This window comes from Typopeltis vanoorti, chromosome 11 (assembly GCF_054136105.1).
Source record: "Typopeltis vanoorti isolate ZY-2024b chromosome 11, IOZ_Tvanoo_1.0, whole genome shotgun sequence".
Classification (NCBI taxonomy): Eukaryota; Metazoa; Arthropoda; class Arachnida; order Uropygi; family Thelyphonidae; genus Typopeltis; species Typopeltis vanoorti.
Genome location: NC_143559.1, coordinates 89,639,036 through 89,664,506, shown reverse-complemented (window position 1 = coordinate 89,664,506; position 25,471 = coordinate 89,639,036). Strand labels below are relative to the sequence as shown.

At 35.0% G+C, this 25,471-nt stretch overlaps 1 protein-coding gene across 1 annotated transcript in view; it reads right to left on the bottom strand.

The window, feature by feature from the left end:
* The window catches only part of LOC150101837 (glutamate receptor-interacting protein 1-like), a 369,473-nt gene that overhangs the window by 126,186 nt on the left and 217,816 nt on the right, over nt 1-25,471 (bottom strand). The window contains exon 9 of the mRNA XM_090400065.1: nt 10,472-10,653. Coding sequence (XP_090256191.1) covers nt 10,472-10,653 — 182 coding nt within the window. The remainder of the gene's footprint in view (nt 1-10,471; nt 10,654-25,471) is intronic.

The window sequence follows — 25,471 nt, the reverse complement described above, 5'->3', positions numbered from 1 at the left end:
AGAGGAACACAAGTCTTACATCTGTAAACACAACTATGGTCATTCAGGCTTGGCTGACCATGTCTTGGACACCACCCACAGAGTATCATGGAAGAAAACCACCATGCTCCATCACAGCAAATTCAAGAAAGAGAGACTATTCTTAGAAGCAGCAGCAGCTCTTAGAAATCAACCAAATCTTAATAAATACGGTTGCATTAAGCTTTCGAAAATTTGGGAAACACTCATCACCAGAGATCCTATTTTATATTCCAGGCCACCTACAACCGCCCTTAGAGGGCGCTCCACCTAGATAGGACTTTAGTGTCACCCATGTGGTTGGGCTTAGTATTGTATGATATTTGTGTTATGTTACATTAGTTATTTTTGTAATCCCCATAGATGTCCTAGTGACTAGGACGAAATATAGGAAGTATTAAATTCTTTTTAATCCTTTCTAAGTGTTGTAAAAAATCCATTAAACCTCCAACATTATGTCTTCACAGCACTTAAGCCTCTATACACGAAGCATATAGATTGCTTCAGCAAATTTCCTTTCTGTACTTTTCAGTATAGAACCTTTGTGAACAAGACAGAATAAACATAAGAAGTTAATTTTTTTATGGTTAGCATGAATAATGCAAGCCTACACATATAGAGAATTTACATTAGATAAAGCAACCTACCTTTAAGAAATAATTAACTGTTATGGACATGGCATGTTAATAAATTATAACTGACAAAAATTATAGTCTTGTTTAATTATTTATCCAAGTGTAGGCTAACCACACCTTTATTCAACTTCCAGGGATGATCCCTTGTTCTGCTCCCTCTAGCCAAGTGCTAAAACATTTCCCCTGCATCTATCCTATAAAACCCTTTAAGCAACTTAAATGTTTCTATCATATCCCTCTTCTTTTTCTCCTATCAACAAACTTCTGCAATCCACACACCTTCAATCTATCCTCATAGGGAACATTCCATAGGCCACTCACCATCTCGGTCACTCGCCTCTGAATAATCTCCACCATTTCCTCATCCCAAAGAAACCCCAGGGAACTAGACTTGAGCACAGTAATCCAGATGTAGGAGTATCAAATCCTTATAAAGAGGAATAACACACACCTTCAATCTATCCTCATAGGGAAGATTTCATAGGCCACTCACCATCTCAGTCACTCGCCTCTGAATAATCTCCACTGTTTCCTCATCCCAAAGAAACCCCAGGGAACTAGACTTGAGGCACAGTAATCCAGATGTGGAGTATCAAATCCTTATAAAGAGGAATAACAACTTCTTTATCTCCACTTGTTAATGGATTACTTCAATAGCCAAGTAATCTTATGGGCCACCTTAGCAATATGTCCTCTTAACTTTAACTCTCTGTCTACAACCACCGCCACCACCACCACCGCCCCTAAATCTCTAGCTTCATCTATTTCCTGGTGTATCATCAATGCGATACATGATTTGTAATCTGTTTAGCCCAAAATGCATAACTTTACATTTCTCAACATTAAACTGACACCCATTAACTTTTGCCCAAACTGACAGCCTATTTAAATTGTCCTGCAAGCTCTCCACTTCACCTTGATTAACTTTAAAACAGGCGCATCTAATTTTGCATCATCAGCAAACAACTGAATATTTCCTTTCAGGTTATTTATTATATCATTTATATACAAATTAAACAGCAATGGTCCCAGCACTGAACCTTGCAGCACACCACTAGTCACCTATTTTTGCCTCGATTCTGCCTCTCCACAAACCACTTTTTGATATCGATATCTGTCCAGAAGCCACCCTCTTATCCACTTAACCAGTATCATATCCATCCCCATTTGTTCTAATTTGCGTAACAGAGTTCCATGTGGTATTCTGTCAAATGCCTTTGCAAAGTCCAGCAGAATTAGCATATACACCAATCCCTCGATTAATGCGTTCTTTAAAACAGGCGCTTGAATCAAAAATGCACTAATTGAATATAATAACCTATGGGAAAAAGTATATTATTTTCGTATATTCGTTCCTCAAATTTCTTTTTTGACCCTTAATTTTTTTTATAAAAGAATTAGGGTATGTCTCATGGCCACGTTAAAGGAAAACCATGAAGCTGAAAGACAATAAAACATATTCAGAATATAAATTTATTATTCTACTTCTTAACAAAGAATTGAGCTAACATAGTTTGGCGAGCATTCTGTTTCTTTTTTTCATACAACTGACGGAATGGCCCTATTGCCTCTTCTGCAAATTTTACTGGTTCTCTCTTCACTAGGGTCAATCGCTAAGCATTGCTGCTTAAAAACTTCGATTGTACAAAAACTATTTTCAAATTGTTTCTGTGAAATCTCTTTGGGCTTGTCAGTGATTAAATTTTCTTCACATTCTTCAGGATCTTTCGCTGTGCATCTAAATTTAGCAGGTCAGAATCACTCACCTTCTCAGAATGAGATTTAATTAACTTAGATTCATTTGAAAAGCCTCTAAAATCATTTGCACAATGTGGAAGAATATGCTTCCAATGGCTCACATGTTGCTAGCAGTAATTTCATTCGACTTTGCGACTTTATAATCTGGCTGAGATTTCTCTGATTTGGTTAGAAAACTCTTGGAAGGCATTCACTTCCAAAAAAGGCTGGTTTCATTGACATTAAATATTTGTTGATCACAATAGTTCCTCTTCTTACACAATTTTCTACAAAATCTCTGGATATCTCCTTATCTGCAATTGCAGTTTCGCCTGTGATTAGAACATTATGTAGGCTATTTCTCTTTTTGAAACGCTCAAACCACTCAGCACTAGCGTGGAACTCTTCTTCTTTTCCATCATTGATAGCCCTTTCTTTCAAGGTTACAAAGAGACAATGCTTTTGATTTAATAAGGCCAGTGTTTAGCGGGATCTGTTTTTGGTTACAATCGTCGATCCATGTAAAAAGACGTCTCCCTAATTCGATCATTATAATACTTTGATTTCAAGTGTATGCATGATGAACTTGAAGCAGCCTTACCTTTCTCTTTGTATTCAGCAGTTTATTCATCTATTTTTGTGTTCTTGTCCTATCTTTGCTCTGGACTCGCCTTGTTCATTTTTCTTTATTATTTCAAGTTTTTCTTCCAATCAGATTACTATTCGAATCATTTTCACACTTCTATTTTTTGCTCACTAATTCTTTTACTCATGATTAAAGGGTAGGAAAATAATTTAAAATAAAAAAGTAAGGAAAACAATTGCACGAGATATGATCAGGAAAATGCTATGTAAAGCAGATGACATAAATGTTGGCGATAAATTTGGAACATAGTGTACATGGAAATAGTGTAGTATGCCATTAAAAAATAACTTTGTAAAATGTTTCAAATCGGTAATTAAATTAGTTCAACCTAGTGGGTGATTTTTTTTTAAATAGTTAGCCATAAAAAATGTATAGATTCAAAATTTTTAAAATCTCTAACATTTATTTGCAAGATGTATATAGGTGCACTAATCGAATTTGGGTATCGAAAAAAAATTACGCTCTAATTGAAAACACACTAATCGGGGGCGCATTAATCGAGGGCTTGCTGTAGCATAGCTACTTTCTTTATCCAACTCAGCTGTGTACTCTATTATAAAAAGTTAGTAAATTACTAAGGCATGACCGAATCATCACAAAAGCCATGTTGACCTCATACAGTATCATATTTTTATCTACCCATTCTCGAATTCTCTTTTTTATTCATTTTTCTAGTACTTTTACCACCATGCCTGAGATACTGATTGGTCCATAATTTGCTACTGCAGTCTTAGAACCTCCTTTATGCAAAGGAATTATTTTGCCCTCTTTCCACTCCCTTAGAACTCTACCAGAACTGATAATTAAATTAAAGAGCCTAGTCAGAGGCATTCCCAGTTCCCTTGCACATTCTTTCAAAACCCAAACTAATATCCCATAGCTGTATTTAGATTCTGCAATTCACCCACCTATATTCCCACATTAGTGTCTGTCACATAGGTAAAAGCAGTAACGTCATTAGGATGATATACCCTTGCAAAGTGGTCATTCAGTAACTTGACTATTTTATCTTCTGTCACCTTGTGACCATCATCACTCATTAAGGTTAATCTTCCATAGTCATTCTTCCACTTACTTACTACATAACGAAAAAATTCTTTGGCCTACTTGGCTAGATTCTTCTCATAATCTGATTTTGCCTTCCTTGTCATGCTGGTCACCTTTCTTGCCTAAGTCGTCGTCATCATCAAATTCCTGCCATGTACCCTCAAGGGGTGTACAGGATATGATAGTACTACATGAAAAAAATTACATCATTAATAATTTCCTATCTACAATTTTCCTCCAAATCAGTCTGTTACTTGTCAAGACTCCAACATTATCAGATCTTATATTTCTATCGTCTAAGGCACTTTGTACCGTATCAATCCACCTATATCTTGGTCTTCCTCTGGGTCGTTTTGCTGCCAACTTGGCAGAGAACACTTGTTTTGCTAATCTTTCCTCGCCCATTCTGTTTAAGTGACCATACCACCTGAGATTAGCTCTGCTAACGCATTCCTGGATGCTGACAATGTCAAGTTCTTTCCTAATATCCTCGTTTTTAATATGATATTGCCATTGATGCCATCTGTTCACGCCTCTAATCTTTCTCAGGACTCTCATATCTGTGGTATCTAGTCTTTGGTCTAGTGTTTTACTTCTGACCCAGGTCTCAGATCCATAAGTTAAAACTGGTTTGAACACTGTCTTGTATACAGCTAATTTAGTGTTCTGACTAATTTCTCTTTTATTCCATATGAATTTATTCAATTGACTTCCCACCATACCAGCTTTGCTGATTCTGTTGTCTATTTCTATATTTAATTTACCATCTTCAGTAAAAATCGTGCCTAAATAGCTGAAATGTTTTACTTGTTCCACAGGTTCTCCATTGACAACACAGTTGACATTTTCAATGATTCTGCCTATTTTCATTGTCTTTGTCTTTTTATTGCTGACCTTCATACCATATCTATTACAACAGTTATTCAATTTAGTCAGAGAATCTTGCAGACTTGTAGCGGATTTATTTAGAAGTATAACATCATCCGCATAAAGCAAAGAGCTGACATTAACATCTCCAATTTTGATATCATGTTTAATACCACTTTCCTTCATAATGTGATCCATATAGATAATGAATAACAGAGGGGATAATGTACATCCTTGTCTCACACCAGATTTAACATTAAACCATCTTCCTGTATTTCCTTCAATTCTAAATGCTGACTTACAACTCAAATAACGACTAAGTATTGCTTGATATAATGCCCCATTGACACCATACAACTGCAGCGTATTGAATAGCTTCTCTCTTGGCACCTTGTCATATGCCTTTTCCAAATCGACAAAACTTAAATACAGATCTTTGTTATATTCCCATGCTTTCTCGACTATTTGTCGTAAAGTGAAGATCTGATCCTGACAGCCTCTATTTAGCCTGAATCCAGCTTGTTCTTCACCAAGTTTTTCTTCCACAATTCTTCTCAACCGTTTCTCAAGAATACTTGCATAGATCTTGCCAGGAGTACTCAGTAGGGAAATACCTCTGTAATTCTCACATGCAGTTTTATTTCCCTTTTTATATATGGGTACTATGAGAGCTCTACTCCAATCATCGGGAATTCGTCCCTCTGTCCAGGCTTTCTGAACTATGCAGTGCAGCCACTGTAAGACTCTTATACCACCATACTTCAGCATTTCTGGTCAGTGTGTTTTACCACTATGCTGTCATCACTGCTTGTTTCATTTAGCAGTTTTTCAAAGTAATTACTCCATACTTCAAGGATATCTTTTTCTCCCATTTTCATGTCACCTTTATCATCTCGAATTCCTTTTACAGCACTCTTTCCTCCATTCTTAAGCTTCTTCAACAACCTCCAGAATATTTTGACACCTTCTTGATATTTATTTTCTATATTCTTGCCAAAGTCCTCCCATGACTTTTGTTTAGCTAGTTTTACACAGTGTTTAGCATTCTTGCATTTGTCTCTATATTCTCTAAGAGCACAAGCTGACTTATTTGACAGAAACTTTTGGTATGCTTTCTTCTTTTCCTTCACTGCCTCTTTACCTTCCTGTGTAGAGCAAGGAGTTCTGATGTTTCTATCCGTGCAGACAACCTTACCATATGCCTCTCTAGCTGAATCAATCAAGGTTTTCTTCAGGGTTTGTTCACTGAATCTCCAAGGTTTGATTCCTGTTCTCAAACTCTTTCATTTTTTCTTCAATAATCTTTGTGTATTTTAGTCTACAGTTCACATCTGAGAGCTGCTCAACTTTTATTCACTTTAAAACTTTCTTACATGTTATTCTTTTCAATGTGAAATTCAATTTTATCCTGCTCAAGACTAAATAGTGATCACTTCCAATTTCAAATCCTCTGTACACTCTGGTGTCCTGCACCAGGGAGAAAACATCACTATCAACAATAACAGAGACAATGAGATTTTTCTTATTCCTTGCCTCTTCTCTCCATGTGAATTTGTGCACATTTTTATGTTGGAACATGGTGTTAGTAATAACCAGTCCATGTCCTGAGCAGAAATCCAACATATATTTGCCATTATTATTAGCTTTGCTCTTTTCTCCAAATTTTCCCAAAATAATTTTGTATGTCTCACAATCATTTCCTACTCTGCTATTTAGATCCCCAACAAGGACCAACTTTTCAATTTTCATTGTGTCAGTTGCTTTTTCTAAAGCCTCAAAAAATTCCTCCACTTCTACCTTAGTAGAACCTTCTGTGGGGCCATATATACAAATAAGTCTGATTGTCCAGTTCCCCATTCTCACATTTGCCCACATTACTCAACTTGAGACTGACTGCCATTCAAGAAGATTAGCCTCGTAATTTATGTTGAATACTATGGCTACTCCTTCTTTTCCTTGATTGTCATTGCCTGAATATAACATTTTGTATTTATTACTCAGAACGATCTCACCAGTTTTTGTCTTTTTTGTTTCAGTCACCCCTATTATGTCGATCTGGTACTTATCTAATTCCTCAGCTAGCTCCATTTCTTTGCCATTCAGGCTTCTTACGTTGATAGTACCGATCTTTAACTCTGGTGATGTTGAGTTGGGGTTTATTTTCAGATTTGTTCCAGTAGCTGACTTTTCGCTGTTCGCCCTAGTTCCCTGGCGAAAATAACGGGGCCCTTGTTTAACCGGGCGACGCCCCAGCCGGTATGAAATTTTGTCATGTTGTACCATCATTTTTTATTTTGGTTTAACCAATAAGAATACAATTTGGTCGGCTAAATCCCAAATTGCCAGCCCATCCTCGTCCGTTCAGTATCCAAGTAGATACCCAACAGGTCGCCTAAGTCTTGCAATGTTAATGAGTTTGCTGGTCACCTTTCTCTTTATATATTCTCCACAGCATTTTCTTCTTCTGCATCTTGTGCTTAATGATATTCCTCATCCATTTAACTCCTACCCAATTTAGCTTCCTCACCCTAGGTATACAATTAAATACTGTTTCCTCTAGTCCTTAACTATATCCCATGCACTATTAACATCCTTACCCTGCAGTGTACAGATTATGCCATGGTTCATATTTAAGCCTTTTCCTAAGTATGTTATAATCACCTGCCTTGTAGTTCCACAAATGCCCCTTTTTGATAGGATATTCCTCATTTTTGAACAATCTCCAAAGTCAAGACTGCATGGTCACTTTCACTAATTGGAGGCAATGTTGTCACCTTGGTTATGGATAACGCTTCTGATCCTATTATCAGATCCAATACTCTCCCACCCCTAGTTCCTCTCCATCACATGTTACTTTAATTAACTCTTAGCAGGTGTATAAATTCTATTTCCTTCCTGCCATGTGATCTTTCTTCCTTCCAGTCTATATCTCCATAGTTGAAGTCCCACATAATAATCGCTCTACTCACTGTACTAAATTGGCGATGCGTATCTTCAAGATCATCTGCTGAATTCCCTGGCTTATAGCAACAATCGAGTGTATATTTTGTCTTGCTGGCCTTAATCTCACACCAGACTGTTTCAAATAAACAGCCACCCTCCCACCTGTCTCCTATTCTTTTTGGCTGCAATTCATCTGCTATCATATTATCTTCCCTGAAAATACTAAATCCTTCACATTCAATCCCTGTAACTACATCGTTTGCTGTAAGCTAAGTCTCACTAATGCCTATATGGGTAGTGACCATTCACTAGCCACACCAATTTTAACTTTTATTGAGGTATGTTAATATTAACTGATGCAATTAATTTTGTAATAACCATTTATTGTTATGACAAAATATCTCTACACTTGAAGATGAAATTTGTCACATGTCAATGTAACTCTAATATTTTGCTTTGGAGACATTTGTGGAATGACAGGAAACATGTTGAAAGTTTATGTCTGATATATATATATATATAGGACAGACCATCTTTTGAATAATTTAAATTTTCGCAGATATTAAGCTCTGTAGTTGGAATTTTAGTTTCAGTATTTAGTACAAGGAGAAAACACTGAGTAAAAATTGTTTTTTCTTCCAGGAGTTTCATATGATGTACAGCAAACTTCATCAGGAATGTAATAATTTAATTTGAAAAAAACTTATATTAATAGACTGGTTTCTAAAAGAAACGCCATTTAACTGATGGTGAGCATGTTGCTGAGAGATCACATGGCTCGCCGTTGTGATGTGAATGTCATTTGTGTAATCTAAGAACTACACTCTGTCCACAGTTGAGAGAACCATAGCTGGTAGAGTGCCAAAAAGAGTCAAGTCATGTTGAAGGGGAGAAAGGAGTAAAGAAAATATGAATTCGTCACCAATACGCAAAACCATGTGCTTTCTTATTTGTCACTGTACTAGCTTGATTTTTTTTGTTGTCTTTTTGCATTGATTTATTTACTTTTGTAAAGAAAAGTGAATTTTCCTATGTGTAATAATAAAAAATCATTCCATAAAAGGGATTGAATACCTTATTATTGGTATGGATTTGCCTTCTTTTGCCATGCAAGAATTCTCTTATCTGTGATCGAACAGTAGTAAGCTAGTTCTTAGAATCTTAGGTCTTTTATGCATGCTGACCACAGCTGGTCTTTGCACTGTACTAAACAAAGTGTCATTTCAGCAGCTCTTCTTTGAATTTGTGAATAAAGCCACTGAATTCAGCAAATGGCATTCTTGTGAGTTACCAAAGTACTTGATGCTTTTCATTACATCATTAATATGTTCTTTCATTTGAATTTCTCAAGCATCCTGTCAGTTTGGTTTTATATACAAACCTGAAAACAGAAAATTTTATACACAAACCTGATCTTTTAAGTGCATAAAATATTACACTTATAAAAGTGTACATGAGTACCATCAACTACTAATATACGATCGCCGACATTGAAATTGTTTTGGTGACTTCAGAATCATGGAGACTTTTGTTGATGATATGATGGCAGCTTTTAAATTATACTGTTTTAACATATTAACAATTTTATCTGTGATTTTTTTTTTTTTTTCCATGTAAGTTAGAGAAACTGCACTTCTGTAGTCTATGCTTTCTGGCATATGTGCCAAAACATTTGCTGGCTTTTGTAAACTGTTATTGATAGTTTTAAAATTATAGCATTTTTACGAGTACTTCCATGAGATAAGTCACTTCTCGTTTCCTTTTGTTACTGTCACTTAATTCTGGACTGGATATGGTGTGAAGTAGCATGCAAATATATTCTGTTGATGTTTTTTTTTTCTCTATATACAAAAGATAGTCTGTTTTGAATGGTAACACATCCAGAACATACTCTTAACTTCTACTGTGAAATGTATTTTGTGAATTAAGCTATTCAGGAAGTTTGTAAAATTGTAAAGTTTCTGTGAAACCTAGCCAGATAAGGAAAATGTCATCAACATACCTTAGGGCTTTGTGTGGTATTTTTCAATGACTTATCTTTTCAAACAATTCTTTATAGGCTAAATGTGGAGAAAATTGAAGCTCCAATTACTAGGCCCTCTTTTTGTTTTTGTAGAAAAAGTGCTCAAATTTGAAGAATTTGTCAACAGAATGTCTGATAGAGGAAATGTTGGTAAAAAATGACATATTATATCCAAACTTGCCAAGATATCTGTCAGATCTAAAATGGTATCCTTAATTTTGTGGATGAAATCCTTCAAATTCTTGATGTATGGTAATGTTTTTCCTATATGTGGAGTTAGAAGTTTTGCTAAATATTTTGACAGATAGTACATAGGAGAATGCCTGGCATCCATAATCAGTTTGACTGGAATACCTTCTTACCATATCATCCATGGAATAACTGAGTGTTTAGATGTGATTCTATTTTTAATTTCTTTAGGCCATTTACAAAAGTTCTTGATTAAATCATTTGTTTCATTATCTCTAAGCATTTATAGGCATTAACTATAACACACAGTAAGAAGAATGTAGATTAGACAATTCAAAACAATTTTATCAAAACTTTGAATATTACCTTTTTTAACACTTGTTTCTGGAATTTTCCTAAGAGCCATTTGACTTACTGGAAGGATTTCCAATTTTATGACATCACCAGATGTAGTTTTTAACAGCTGCATAACTTCAGCTGGAGTCATTTGATCCACACGAGTACCATCAACAGCCAATATATGATCGCCAACATGAAGTGCACCACACCTAAAGAAAATTCAAATTTCCAAGATTTATTTCATGGAAATAAATTAATTGTATTAATTTATTAATAAAATTAATTAAAATATAATATACTATAATAAAATAATTGAACTTACATCACTTAGTGCTCATTATAACCAATTCAGCGAAATTGCATTTTGAAAAATTACAGATTAAGATTTGTGTGTTGTACTGAATTTTCATTTCGGTTACTATTTCAGCTACCCAGCACTGTACAGTGAAATGTATATTATAACATATAAGAAGTAAGTTTAAATTCAACTCACTAAATCCCTAATACAAATCTAGAGCCATACCATATTATAGCTATTAGAAATCAAATTTTACTTTGTTCAGGCAAATGAGTTTTAAATAATTCCAGAAAGTTAAATAATTCATCTCATGGCACCGTTTGCAATAATGCTCTCTCTCTCTCTCTCTCTCTTTCTTCTTCCCCCCCCCCCCTTTTCTATTTGTCAGTGTGTATTAAGCTCAAGACAAAGCAACTTTTCTTCTCTGAAACTTGATTAATGTTTGTGTTCTTCTGGCCAGTTTATCTGTTTTGCAAGATAAAAAAACTTGAATTACCAGATGGAAAAAATTTGGCATCACAGCATGAGACTTGATAACTCCCCTTCAACTGAAAAATCCTTTATAAAAGTTCTTTGACTCCTACATGGGATTCAAACTAGGTTTGTCCAACTAAAGAGCATCATCAAAACTGAGCAAGATACGGAGATTATTTGTTACCTATTACCTTCATTGGAGAAATGAAGTAGTGTTGAAAGCGACGCTTTTGAATCTGTTCTCCAGTTTTAATTCTTAAAATCCTTGAGGTTGTTTAAGCAAACACAGATGGCTGAGAAGAAACATTTACATAACTTTCAAGGAATGTAGAGAACCAACTAGCAGTTCTGACTGTGTCCAACCTTCCCATTTGTATGATGTGCCCTCATTAGTAGGTATTCACTGCATACTGAACAACTGAGGATGAGCTGGAAATTGGGACTTAGCAACCAAACTATATTCTGTATTGACTTAAACCAGAAATAAACATAATGGTACAATATAATATTGCACCCTCATGTTTGTTTCTGATTTATACCAGCTGGAGTGTCACCCAATTAACAGCTGTATCCTGGATAAAAAAGGACCATGCTGTGAACTAAACAGGAGCAGAATTGCAGACAGACAGGCACCACCATCATCGTAAGTATCAATGGAAAAGAAATTGAACTGGCAGAAGAATGAGAGCAATTCCACATGGATATTACTGAGACAGTGAAGATAAAAACACATGAGATTTTGCTAAATAAAAAATGTAGTATGTTATATTCATGCAACAGTGATCAAGGAAAGGAGTAGTAATAACATTCCACACAAATCACAAGATAAACTTCTTGATTGCCATGCAATTTCAAAATGGGAAAACAGTTCTTTTAAGGAAGAAGTGGAGGAATTTTTCAAAATATTAAATAAGACTGCTGACAAAGAAAATGAAAAAGCTGGTCGTTGGAAATCTAAAGAGCAGGAGAAGAAACAAATCTCAGACAAAGAAATGTTTTATGAAAATATGCAGAAAAGAAAAAGAGCTAAATTAATAAGAAGTATCTGTAAATTCTGAGCAGGAAAAAACTGAAGATCATACTGAAAAGAAATATATGTAAGAAAGTTTTACAAAGAATTAAAGATGAGCAGCTTTTACAGGTTAACCATGGACTCAACTATACAAATATTATTCAAGAAAATATTAGATTTCAAAAACAAGAACTGAACCTTAGAGTAATTATCATCATCATCAAATTTCTGCCATGCACCCTCAAGAGGTGTACAGGATATGATAGTACTACATGAAAAATGTACATCATTACTAACTTCCAATCTACAATTTTCCTCCAAATCAGTATGTTGCCTGTCAAGATTCCAATATTATCAGATGTTATATTTCTGCCTTCTAAGGCACTTTTTACCATATCAATACACCTATATCTTGGTCTTCCTCTGGGTGTTTTTCTGAGAACACTTGTTTTCCTCTTTCCTTGCCCATTCTGTTTAAGTAACCATACCACCTGAGATTAGCTCTGCTAATGCATTCCTGGATGCTGACGATGTCAAGTTCTTTTCTAATATCCTCGTTTTTAATATGATATTGCCATTAATGCCATCTGTTCATACCACTAATCTTTCTCAGGACACTCATATCTGTGGTCTCTAGTCTTTGGTCAAGTGTTTTATTTCTAACCAGCACTCAGATCCATAAGTTAAAATTGGTTTGAACACTGTCTTGTATACAGCTAATTTAGTGTTCTGACTAATTTCTCTCTTATTCCATATGAATTTATTCAGTTGACTTCCTACCATACCAGCTTTATTGATTCTGTTGTCTATTTCCATATTTAATTTTTCATCTTCATTAAAAATTGTGCCTAAGTAACTGAAATGTTTCACTTGTTCTATAGGTTCTCCATTCACAATGAAGTTGATATTTTCAATACGTCTGCCTATTTTCATTGTCTTTGTCTTCTTATTGCTGATCTTCATACCATATCTATTACAATAGTTATTCAATTTAGTGAGGGAATCTTGCAGACTTGTAGCAGATTTATTTAGAAGTATAACATCGTCCGCATAAAGCAAAGAGCTGACATCAACATCTCCAATTTTGATATCAGGTTTACTATCACTTTGCTTCATAATGTGATCCATATAGATAATGAATAACAGAGGGGATAATGTTCATTCTTGTCTGACTAAAGATTTAACATTAAACCATCTTCCTGTAATCCCTTCAATTCTAACTGCTGACTTACAACTCAAATAAAGACTAAGTATTACTTGATATAATGCCCCCATTGACGCCATACAACTGTAGTTTTTGGATTGTTTTTCTCTTGGCACCTTGTCATATGCCTTTTCCAGATCTACAAAACTTAAATACAGATCATTGTTATATTCCCATGATTTCTCAACTATTTGTCGTAAAGTGAAAATTTGATCCTGACAGCCTCTATTTGTCCTGAATCCAGTTTGTTCTTCACCAAGTTTCCCTTCCACAATCCTAATCAACCATTTCTCAAGTATACTTGCATATATCTTACAAGGAACACTCATTAAAGAAATGCCTCTGTAATTCTCACATTCAGTTTTATTTCCCTTTTTATATATGGGTACTATGAGAGCTCTACTCCAATCATCAAGAATTTGTCCCTCTGTCCAGGCCTTCTGAATTATGCAGTGCAGCCAGTGTAAGACTTTTATACCTCCATACTTGAGAATTTCTGGTAGAATATCACATCACTACTTGTTTCATTTAGGAATTTTTCATAGTAATTACTCCATACTATAAGGATATCTTTTTCTCCAGTTTTCATGTCACCTTTATCACCTCTGATATCTTTTACAACACTCTTTCCTCCATTTCTAAGCATCTTCAACAACCTCCAGAATATCTTGCCACCTTCTTGATATTTATTTTCTATGTTCTTAGCAAAGTCTTCCCATGAGTTTTTGTTCAGCTAGTTTTACACAGTGTTTAGCTTTCTTACATTTGTCTCTGTATTCTCTAAGAGCACAAGCTGACTTATTTGCCAGGAACTTTTGATATGCTTTCTTCTTTTCTTTCACTGCCTCTTTACCTTCCTGTGTAGAGCAAGGAGTTCTCATTTTTCTATCCTTGCAGACAACCTTACCATATGCCTCTCTAGCTGAATCAATCAAGGTTTTCTTCAGGGTTTGTTCACTGAATCTCCAAGGTTTGGTTCCCATTCTCTAACTCTTTCATTTTTTATTCAAATAATTTTAGTGTATTTTAGTCTACAGTTCATATCTGAGAGCTATTCAACTTTTATTCGCTTTAAAACTTTCTTATATATTATTCTTTTTCAATATGAAATTCAATTTTATCCTGCTCAAGACTAAATAGTGATCACTTCCAATTTCAAATCCTATGTACACCCTGGTGTCCTGCACCAGAGAGAAAACATCACTATCAACAATAACATAGTCAATGAGACTTTTCTTATTCCTTGCATCTTCTCTCCATGTGAATTTGTGCACATTTTTATGTTGGAACATTGTGTTAGTAATAACCAGTCCATGTCCTGAGCAGAAATCCAACAGGTATTTGTCATTATTATTAGCTTTGCTCTTTTCTCCAAATTTTCCCAAAATATTTTTGTATGTCTCACAATCATTTCCTACTCTGCTATTTAGATCCCCAACAAGGACTAACTTTTCCTTTTTCATTGTGTCAGTAGCTTTCTCTAGAGCCTCAAAAAAATTCCTCCACTTCTACCTTAGTAGAACCTTCTGTGTGACCATAGGCACAAATAAGTCTCATTGTCCAGTTCCCCATTCTCATATTTGCCCACATCACTCTACTTGAGACTGCCTGCCATTCAAGAAGATTAGCCTCATATTTAGTGTTGAATACTATGGCTACTTCTTCTTTTCCTTGATTGTCATTGCCTGAATACAATTTGTATTTATTGCTTAGAAAGATCTCACCAGTTTTGTCTTTTTTGTTTCAGTCACCCCTATTATGTTGATTTGGTAATTCCTCAGCTAGCTCCATTTCTTTGCCATTCAGGCTTCTTATTTGAACCTTAGATTCTTGATGACAAACTCTCAAGCATACACTACAAGGAGAGAAAAATTAAGCCTCTCTGGTGGACACAAGTTAAACAGTTGGTTCTGGAAAAGAAGAAAATATATGAAAGGTTCTTAGCTGGTAAGTCAGCTATGTACTCCAAGAGAATACAGAGAAAATCTAAGAATGCAACCAAGTGTGTAAAAGTAGATAAATAAAATTCATGAGAAAACTTTGGTAACAATATAAAAGATAAATATCAGAAAGATTGCAAAACTATTCTGGAGGCTATTGAATAAAATTTAGAAATGAAGGAAACAGCAACACAGTAAAAGTAATCAGAGATAGAATAAAAGTGAAATGAAAACTGAAACTACAGATATTCTGAATATTTGAAGTAATTACCTTGAAATATTGTAATATGCAGTGACAATGAAACAACAGCATCAAAACAGTGATAAAAAATATTCAAGAGGAATTAAAATACAATTGTGCTACTCATAGAGGGGGGGGACTATCAGAAATGTGAAAGGCAGCTAGAGCAGATGATATTTGACCAAAAATGGCAAATACAGAGAAGTTCAACAGTGGCTGCACTACATAATTCAGAAGATTCAGATGCCTGGAGTCATTATCAGCTCATAGTTCTCCATCTTTAAAAAGGGAAATAACACTGGACTATTGAACTGTGAATATAAGACTTAGAGAAATTTCTCTACTAAGTGTTCCAAATAAAATTTATATAAGCATACTTGGAAAGAGGTTAAGAAAAATTGTGGAAAGGAAACTTGAAAAAGAATAAGTTCGATTCGCTGATTAAGAAGAATACATTCGGAATAAGAGGTTGTCATAATCAGATTTTTACTTTATGACAAATAGCTGAGAAACTGGGAATATAACAAGGATCTATATTTAAGTTCTGTAGATCTGAAAAAGGATATTAGAAGGTTCCAAACAAAAAGCTGTTCCAAACACTACAGTTATATGAGGTAAATGGAGCTTAAAAAATATAGATCATGTATTGCAAGTCAGCAAAGTAAAGGATTACTCCACAATGGGATCCTTAGGACTCTCAAGCCACTCCCAAGCCTGGATAAAGGAGGAGGGTCAATCAGATGAGTGTCAATGCTCTGACTCTAAAGAAAAAAAACAATTGTTATCTGATATCTATGCCTACACGATCAATAGTTAAACCATGCCGGCTCAGACATCACCTAGATGAACAAGGTTCACAACACCAATTGAGTGAATGGGATTGGATCGAAAGTGGGATACTGAAATGAAACCGAAACTGACAGAACTATTATTAGTAAGGACATGGAATGAACGGACACTTTGGATGTCAGGAAAACTAGAATTACTTCATGAGGAGGAGATGCAATGTACATCATTAGGAGAGGTATATGGATGCAAAGTCATATGGTCAGGGCATGACACCAAGCATGAAACAGGAGTTGGCTTCCTTCTTAACAAAAAGCTAGAGAGGCACTGTTAGGCTACAAACTAGTCAATGAATGAATCATGTTAGCAAGATTTCAAGCAAAACCATTTAACATATCAACAGTCCAGATATATGCACCCACATCTGACAGCAAAGATGAGGATATTGATTTATTTTACAGAGATCTGACAGAGACAATAGAAACAATACCAAAAACGGATATACTAATTACTGAAGAAGACTGGAATGCCAATGTTGGAATAGAAAATGATGGTTAGGAAATTGTCATGGGAAAATATGATTTTGGAGAAAGAAATGAACAAGGTGAGAAAATGTTAGAATTTGCTGTGAACCACAAGATGATGATCTGTAACACAAGATTCCAGCAAAATGAGTGCAGAAAATAGATGTGGCGATCAAATGATAGGAAAACCAAGAACATGATCGATATAATTACGATTAAAAGAAAATGGGTAACATCAGTACAGGAGAAATGTCAAACTTTTTAAGAGCAGATATAGCTTTGAATCATGGCTTAGTGATTTTGCAAACATCAAGTTGAAATTAAAAAGAAAATATAAATCCCATCATCAGAAATGAAGAGATCAGCAAGAATAAGTGAAGCAGAAATAGGAAGAAGGTACTTCTTCCTATTTCTGTACCTTCTTCCCAGAAATAGGAAGAAGGTATAGAACAGTGTTAGAGGAGAAACTAAAAAGTGTGGAAAAATAAAAAAAATTCAAATCTAAGAATGAAAGGAGTAATGAAGGAGATAGAAGATGCAGATGAGGAAACAGTAGCAGAAGGAGAGAAGATCAGGAAGTGGATTAGATAGGAAACACTGAATTTACAGGAGAAGAGAATGTTGAGGATAAGAAGGGATACATTAGAACAAATAGAGGAGCAATATAGAAGAAAGTGGGGAAAAAAAACAGTCAGAATGGATGAAATGGTTAGAAGCTCAATGCAATAATATAGAACAGTACTATGGAGAGCACAAAACTAGGGAGGTGTACAAAATGATTAGAACCATTAATAGAAGGTGGCAACCAAAACAGATCACAATTAAAGATGAAAAAGGCAAAGTATTGATGAATAAATATAAAATTGTACAGCAGTGGACAAGATACTGTAGTGAGCTATATGAAGAAAAACTAGATTTAGATGGAGTTGGGAAACTGATTGAAGAATTGAAGCAGATATCACCACCAAGTAATCAGCATGACATGAACATTTTAAGAGGAGAAGTAGAAAAAACAATAGGACAGCTAAAACACAACAAGAGTCCTGGTAATGATAGGTCCTTCATTTCTTTCTCGAAATGAAGAACGTTTGACTGTTTTACCTATAAAACATGCAAAATCACGTGCTTTATAGGTAAAATATTCCAACTGTTATACAAGCAACATAGTTAACTACAATGATCATAAAAGAGAAGTTAATTTTCCGACATGTAATAATAAACAACTCATCCCACAATACGGACTGATCACCCTATTATCGGAATGGATTCTCCTCCTGTTGACATGCACAGAGGTGTCGAAGGGTCTCAAATCTGTGGGCGTACTATACAATTCAACAGATTTGGACAACGCGGTCAATAGCAGAGAAAGCTAGGAGAAAAAACAAAAACACGTATACTGCTTTGTTGATTTTCTAAAGGCATTTGACAGCATCGACCAGAAAGTGACATTAGCAGTGCTAGAATCCTATAGAATTTACAGAAAACTAATAGCCATATTAAAAGATGTTTATAAGCAGTCAGAATAGGTGAGGATTTGGGAAAATGGTTTAAAACAAGTAGAGGTATTAGACGGGGGATCCAATATCGCCAAGCCTTTTCATCGCACATTTAGCAATGGACAAAATGAAGGAAGATTCCAAAAGGAATATCAGTACATGGGATGAGAATTAACAACCTACGATTCGGAGATGACATTGTTATTACTGAAGAAGACGAAAAAGAACTACAAAAAACTGAAACTATTAAATGAGGAAGGAGAGATTTGGACTTGTCATGAACTTGGAAAAAACAAAGACAATGGTATTTGGTGAGAAGAACATGAAACAAAAGATACAGGTGGATAAAACTGATAAGAAAATGTAGAACAATTCACGTATTTGGGAAGTAAAATGACATATAACTTGGACTGTAAAAAAGAAATAAAGATCAGGATTGTAAAGGAAAGAACAAATCTGAAGGCCAAAAGTAAAGTGATCAGCCTGCAAATGAAATTAAGAGTACTAGAAACATACATCTTTAGTGGTGTACTGTATGGATTTAAAACATGGGTAATAAATAAGTAATCAAGAAAAAAAATTTTGGCATTTGAAAGAACTTGTTACAGGAAGATTCTAAGAACAGCATGGGTACAGAAAATCGCAAATGAAGAGCTCTATTAGAAGATACAACAAAGGAGAAATTAATGCAGAAGATTATACAATGGAAATTGCAATTATTTGGACACGTTTGCAGAATGAGCGAGGATCAGAAGATAAAGACATTCATGTTTGGTATTATGGATGGTTTAAACAGAAAAGGTAGACCATACAGAGAATGGATAGACGGCATAAAAGATTGGTGTGGAATGGGGGTTACAGAAACTGTGACACTGTGCACTGAACAAAAAAAGGTGGAAGAAGATAGTGAAGGAGGCATTGGACACCAATGGGCAGTGTGCCCATAGTTTGTAATGATGATGAAAGTAAAGGAAGTACAGGAAGATAGTTTTTTTGTAAAATCAGGTTCATCTCTTCTTCTCTATATGGATCACATTATGAAAAATGTTGCATTAAACTTGACATCAGAATCAGAGATATCAAACTTCACTCTTTGCTTTATGAAGATGACAATGTATTCTTAAACAAATCCAGTGCAAGTCTTTGGGATTCTTTAACTGAATAACAGCTGTAACAAGTCTGGCATGAAAATCAGCAATAAAAAAGACCAAAACCATGAAAATAAAAAGGAATATGGAAAACTTCAACTGCATTCTCAATGGAGATCTTATAGAATAAGTAAATTTCTGCTATTTAAGTATAATTTTTAGTGAAAATGGCAAATTAAACATGGAAATATTATACATAGAATAAGCAAAGCAGATATGGTGAGAAGTCAGGCGAATATACGGAATAAGAAAGAAATCAGCCGAAACTAGTAGTATACAAGATAGTATTCAGCCCAACTTTAACTTATGAATCTACAACTTGGATTTGAAATAAAACAGATCATCAAAGACAGGAGACTACAGATATGAGAATTCTAAAAAAAATTAGGGGAGTGAAGATGGAATCAACAGAAAATCATACTAAAAATGAAGATATTAAAAATGAGGAACTACTTGCCACTGTTAGCATTCAAGAATATATGAGCTAATTTAAGACAGTATGGTCACTTAAACAGCATGGGAAAGGTTAGCAATACACGTATGTGATGGCAAGTAGCAGTTAAAAGACCCAGAGGATGTCAAAGATTTAAATGGACTGATGCAGTAAGAAGTGCTCTAGACAACAGAAATATAAGATCTGATGATACTGGAAAAACCTGCTAGACTAATTTGGAGGAAAGTCAGTGACAGGACATTAGTAATGATATAAACTTATTCTGCAGTATTGTCATAGTATCCTTTATACATCTTTTGATGATACATGTCAGGAAACTGATTACAATAATAAATTGCTAATTAATCTAGAACCATGCCATATCATAGCTATTACAAAGAAAACATTGAATAATCACTCTCTTTATTTAGGCAATGAATGAGCTTTAAATAGTTTAATGAAGTTAAATATTTCATCTTGTGGCATGCTGTCTGTGATGCTGCTTTTGGCTCTTCTCGTGACACCCTCCCCCTTTTTTTCTTCTTCCCCAAGGTGGTGATGCACTGATTCATTGCAGTACTGAAGAATAGAGCTGAAAGCAGTACTTTCAACAGCACTACTCTACAAGATGAACTAAAATCTATATTTTGCTTATTCACTCTTCGATCAGTCCTTTCCATATTTTAAACAGAATTTAAGATAAATCTCATTATTAATACTAACAGAACTTGAAGATATGCTGTAATGAATAAAACAAACAAAATCGCTTACAGATAAACTTAAGTGTTCAAAGAGACATGTTTCACAAGTTTCTCATTATGCAATCTCTGAAGCATGTGCTTTTATTCAATCCTTGCTTTAAAATTAACTACAACTAACAAGGTGAAATTTCCATCTTTTCCATGAAAATATAACAAGAAACTCAATACAAAATGTGTTTTGTTATATGTGTTGTCTTACATCTTGTTTGTTTCAATATTCTAAAACAATAAAACGTAGTCTAGTAGGAGGATGATAATTATCAATAATTTTTTGAATGGTAGTTTTCATAATTATTATCCTTCCACCAGACTACAATCCAATGTGAAAAGAATTTCAATACCCTACTTAAAGGAACCTCGGAACAAATAGCAAGGATTCTTCATAAATTCAATCTATATGTTTCATTCAAACCAGCTAGAAAACTATCTTTCTTCCTACATCAACAAAGGATACATTACCACCTCTTTCCTTATTAGGTGCCTATCTAGTACCTTGATCATGTAATTTTTCCTATTTTGGTCAGACTGGCCATTCTGCCTTGATTAGAATTGAAGACCATCAAGACTATATTATATTTTTGGAAACAGATACATCTGGCCTTGCTTCTCATGCTGTTGATGCTAGGTACAAAGTTCTTTGGAACCAGACAAAACTTCTTCACTCCAGCAAGTTGAAATTTGATCATCTTTTCCTTAAAACATGAGAAATGCTAAGAAATCGCCCAAACCTGAACTGATCAGACTGCATGCCAATATCCAAGTTTTGGGAAGTGATCACTATTAATTGTTCATAAGCGTGTTTTTTTAATTAATAATAGTAATAATTTTTTTATTTATTTAATTTTTTTATTATTTTTTTTTAATCCACACAACACAAATTGTTCCTCTGAACTCTATTAGTGTAATATCATATACTCAAGTTGTGACCGAGACACGAGCTAATATATGCGTGATTTATGATTCATTTTTTGAATGCAGTTAATGGTTGATCTTCCTGCCAATGTCCACATAAAGTTCTATGAAATATACCGGAGGTTTTTGAATAAATTCTATAATTTTTCTTCATGTGTAAGTCATGAAGCTTACTTTAATATGTCTAGTGCATATGTCCCATTACAGCTATTAAATAACCAGCCATGAGATGTATAAGGAACTCATTCACATTTGACTTGAAAAGTTGTGGGTTGTATTCCTTAGGAAATACAATGTGGGAGACTGTTTCAGAGGGTAATAGTAGAAGGTATGAATGAAGAAGAGGAGAAATATTTGTTCTGTGGGTTTTGAATTGAACTGTGAGAGGGTGTTGATTAGCTGCTGCATGTGTTTGGATTTAACAGAGGGCAGGGAAATTATTGATGCCAATTCTGACAAACAGAGGTCATAGAAGTATTTATAGAAGCTGCAGAAACTGAAATTACAGTGTAGCACCCTTATAATGCTGATCACAGTTGTAGACATTTTGTCTACAAGTGTGATCAGCTATATTCAGTACCAGTTGTATTCATTAATGTAACTTTTTTTTATGTCTATGTAATCCACTCTTTTCTTTTATTGTATATAATTTATTGCAGATAAGATCACTGGATAGACATACTTCTAATTTTTTTTTTTTTAGGAAATGACAACATAAACTAAATTATTAATTATAAAAACTTTAATAACTACCTATATTTCGGCAATGTCACATTACCATCTTCAGGGATCACAAAATAATGATATGTGCATGCAGGCACTCACACTAAGCAAGCAGGCTGTAGAAATGCAACTGAAGCCAGTCCTAGATTCCTAAAGGGTGCTCTCTAGTGGGCTAAATTGGGTTGTCTTGGCCATTGGGCTGAGATCTTAGAATGTATGCTTCCTAAATTTGAGGCAGTCTCAAGCACCCAAATCTGTTGAGGTATGGGAAGTTTTTCAGAGCTAAGGCTGATTCAAGGAATAATCTTTCATATGGAATGGTGAAAGATTTACAGTAATCTCTGCTATGAAGGGGGAGGAGGGGATTGTGGTTAACTGGTTTTAATATTTTTTTTTTGTAGAAAGTTTTTTACCTTGGGTTTATTATATGTTAAACTCTTTGTTTTGCTTCTTTGGAAAAAGGATTAAAACCAAGTATAAAATTTCTTGGTATCTTTAACGTATAACGAACAAAAAGTAAAAATATTTCTACAACTTTCTCTCATCCAGAGATTTTTTATTAATAAGGTCAAGCACCATCTGTCTACTTGTCTATGAGATATATATGACTTCTGCATTACTTCAACCTTGGTATCTCTCACAGGTCTGGGTAGTGACCCTTCCCATCATGCATTGCATTATACACATCCGAAAGGGTGGGTGTGTGCTTTGCTTTATGGGATGCATGCTAAGGGAAGTGTTATGAAGTCATTAGCCTCTATATACATGTAGCTCAGATGTGAATATATTTCACAAGCAAAACTTTGTTTTGCTTCCTTGAAAAAAGGATTAAAAATTGAAAGTATGTGTAGGTTTTCTGTAAACAGAGATAGCCATGGATCCATCAGGGTGGCATGTAATCAGAGTGTCTAGGAAAGGGAGACTGTTGTTGTTTTCCTTTTCCAAGTTAAACTAGATCCTGGTGTATTGAGTGCTTAAGTATTTTGAGAAATTGTGTGTATCTAGGCCATGAGGCCAAATGCCGAACATGTCATCCACATAGCTTAGCCAAACAGTGAGTTTATGTGGAGCAGAGTTTAAGATGTTTTCTTAAAGTCTGGCCAGGGGTGGCAAGAGAGGAGAACCCATGGTTGTTCCCTCTATCTGTTTGTAGAATTTTCCTTGCCAAACAAAAATAACCTGAGTTCACAGTGAACTGAAACAGGGCTGAGATATTGGGAGGAAATTTGGCTTGGATGAGGTCTTTGAGTGGGACATTGGTGAGTAAGGAGGAGACATCAAAACTGAACATTATGTCAGTGTTTTGGAGTGAGAGGTTTTTTATACTGACTTTAAAGTGGGCCGAGTTTTTTATGTGTGAAGGTGTGTTGCCAGTATGTTGTGCGAGCACTTTGGCTAAATTTTTGGGTAATTTGTATGTGGGGGAATCAATGCCATCCACAAGGGAAATGGTACATTTCGCTTATGAATTTTTGGTAGTTCATAAGTCTGGGGGGGGGGGGGGTCTAGAGTTAAAAGGTTTTAATCTATTAGTCATTTCCATAGGCCAAGAGGTAATCTTCTTAAGGAGCCTGTGGAGTGTTCTGATTTGGGTGCCGGTTTGATCATGTTCTGTAAAGAGGTAGATAGAACGATCTAAAAGTAAAGACACAAGCTTACCTGTGTAATCTAATTGGTTTAGAACCACAGTGCCATTTCCCTTATCCACTTTAGTAATTATTATTTTTTTGTTGCTTTTCATTTCTTGCAGAGCTTTGAATTCTTCTTTTAATAGGTTGCTTTTTGGTGGTTTGGCTTGGATAAGATAAGAACACTGGCTACATCCAGTTTAAAACTGTTGGCAATATGGTTGGGAAGGCTGTGGATATCTCATTCTATATCATTATTTCTTCAGCAGGGATCTTTTCAGGTGGTATAGCGAAGTTGTTGCCACATGCGAGTGAGCCGATTGCTTCAGGCTTCAAGGTAAGGGATGATAGGTTTATTATGGTGTTGAGAGGTAGTTCAGGCTTGGAAGCCGAGTTCTTTTGTAAACTTTTACATTTTTCAATGTGCTGACATCGTATTCTTTGAAATTCTTTTTCTACTCAAGTGTTCGAGACATTAGAAAGAATTGTCCAAAGGTTGACATTCAGCATAGTGGCCAGCTCAACTTCTACCACACAAACAGCTTCACTCTTTTGTGATAAAAATATCATTATTTTGTGATCCCTGAAGACAGCAATGTAACATTGTTAAAATATAGGTAGTTGTTAAAGTTTTTAACATTAACATTTTAGTTTACATTGCCATTTCCTAAAAAAAAAAAATGTATGTCTAACAAAAGCATAAGCTTATCTACAAGAATTACAATCATCCACGGAGATTCCATCGCATGCAAGGCCCATCGATAAGGCAAGTTAAAGCTGAAGATATCCAGACAACTAAATCGAATAGCTAAAATGCTACCATGATCATAATGTAATCCTGAAACTAAAACACCAATTTATGGCACTGCATATACAGAAGCACTATCTTCGCTCTTCTATGGGAGCAGATTGCCCACCATCCACATTGTCTTGGCTAACACCAACGAAGCTATTAGTGTGTGCTAGAAGCTAGAAATGTGCCATAAGCAGCTTCTGGTCAATATCCATTTAGTATCCGGTTTCAAACTTGGTGAAACTTTCATTCCATCTATTCTTTAAAACAGCATCTGTCACTGTCTCCCTCAAAGACTACAATTTCAGCTGATTAATTCTTTCTTTTTACTCTTCAGTCTGCATATTGTACTGATTGTGCAACATGTTTTGCAACCTTCTGGAAGTCATCATCATCATCATCAAATTCCTGCCATGTACCCTCAAGAGGTGTACAGGATATGATAGTACTACATGAAAAAAAATTACATCATTACTAACTTCCTATCTACAATTTTCCTCCAAATCAGTCTATTACTTGTGAAAACTCCAACATTATCAGATCTTATATTTCTATCATCTAAGGCAATTTGTACCGTATCAATCCACCTATATCTTGGTCTTTCTGTGGGTCGTTTTGCTGCCAACCTAGCAGAGAACATTTGTTTTGCTAATC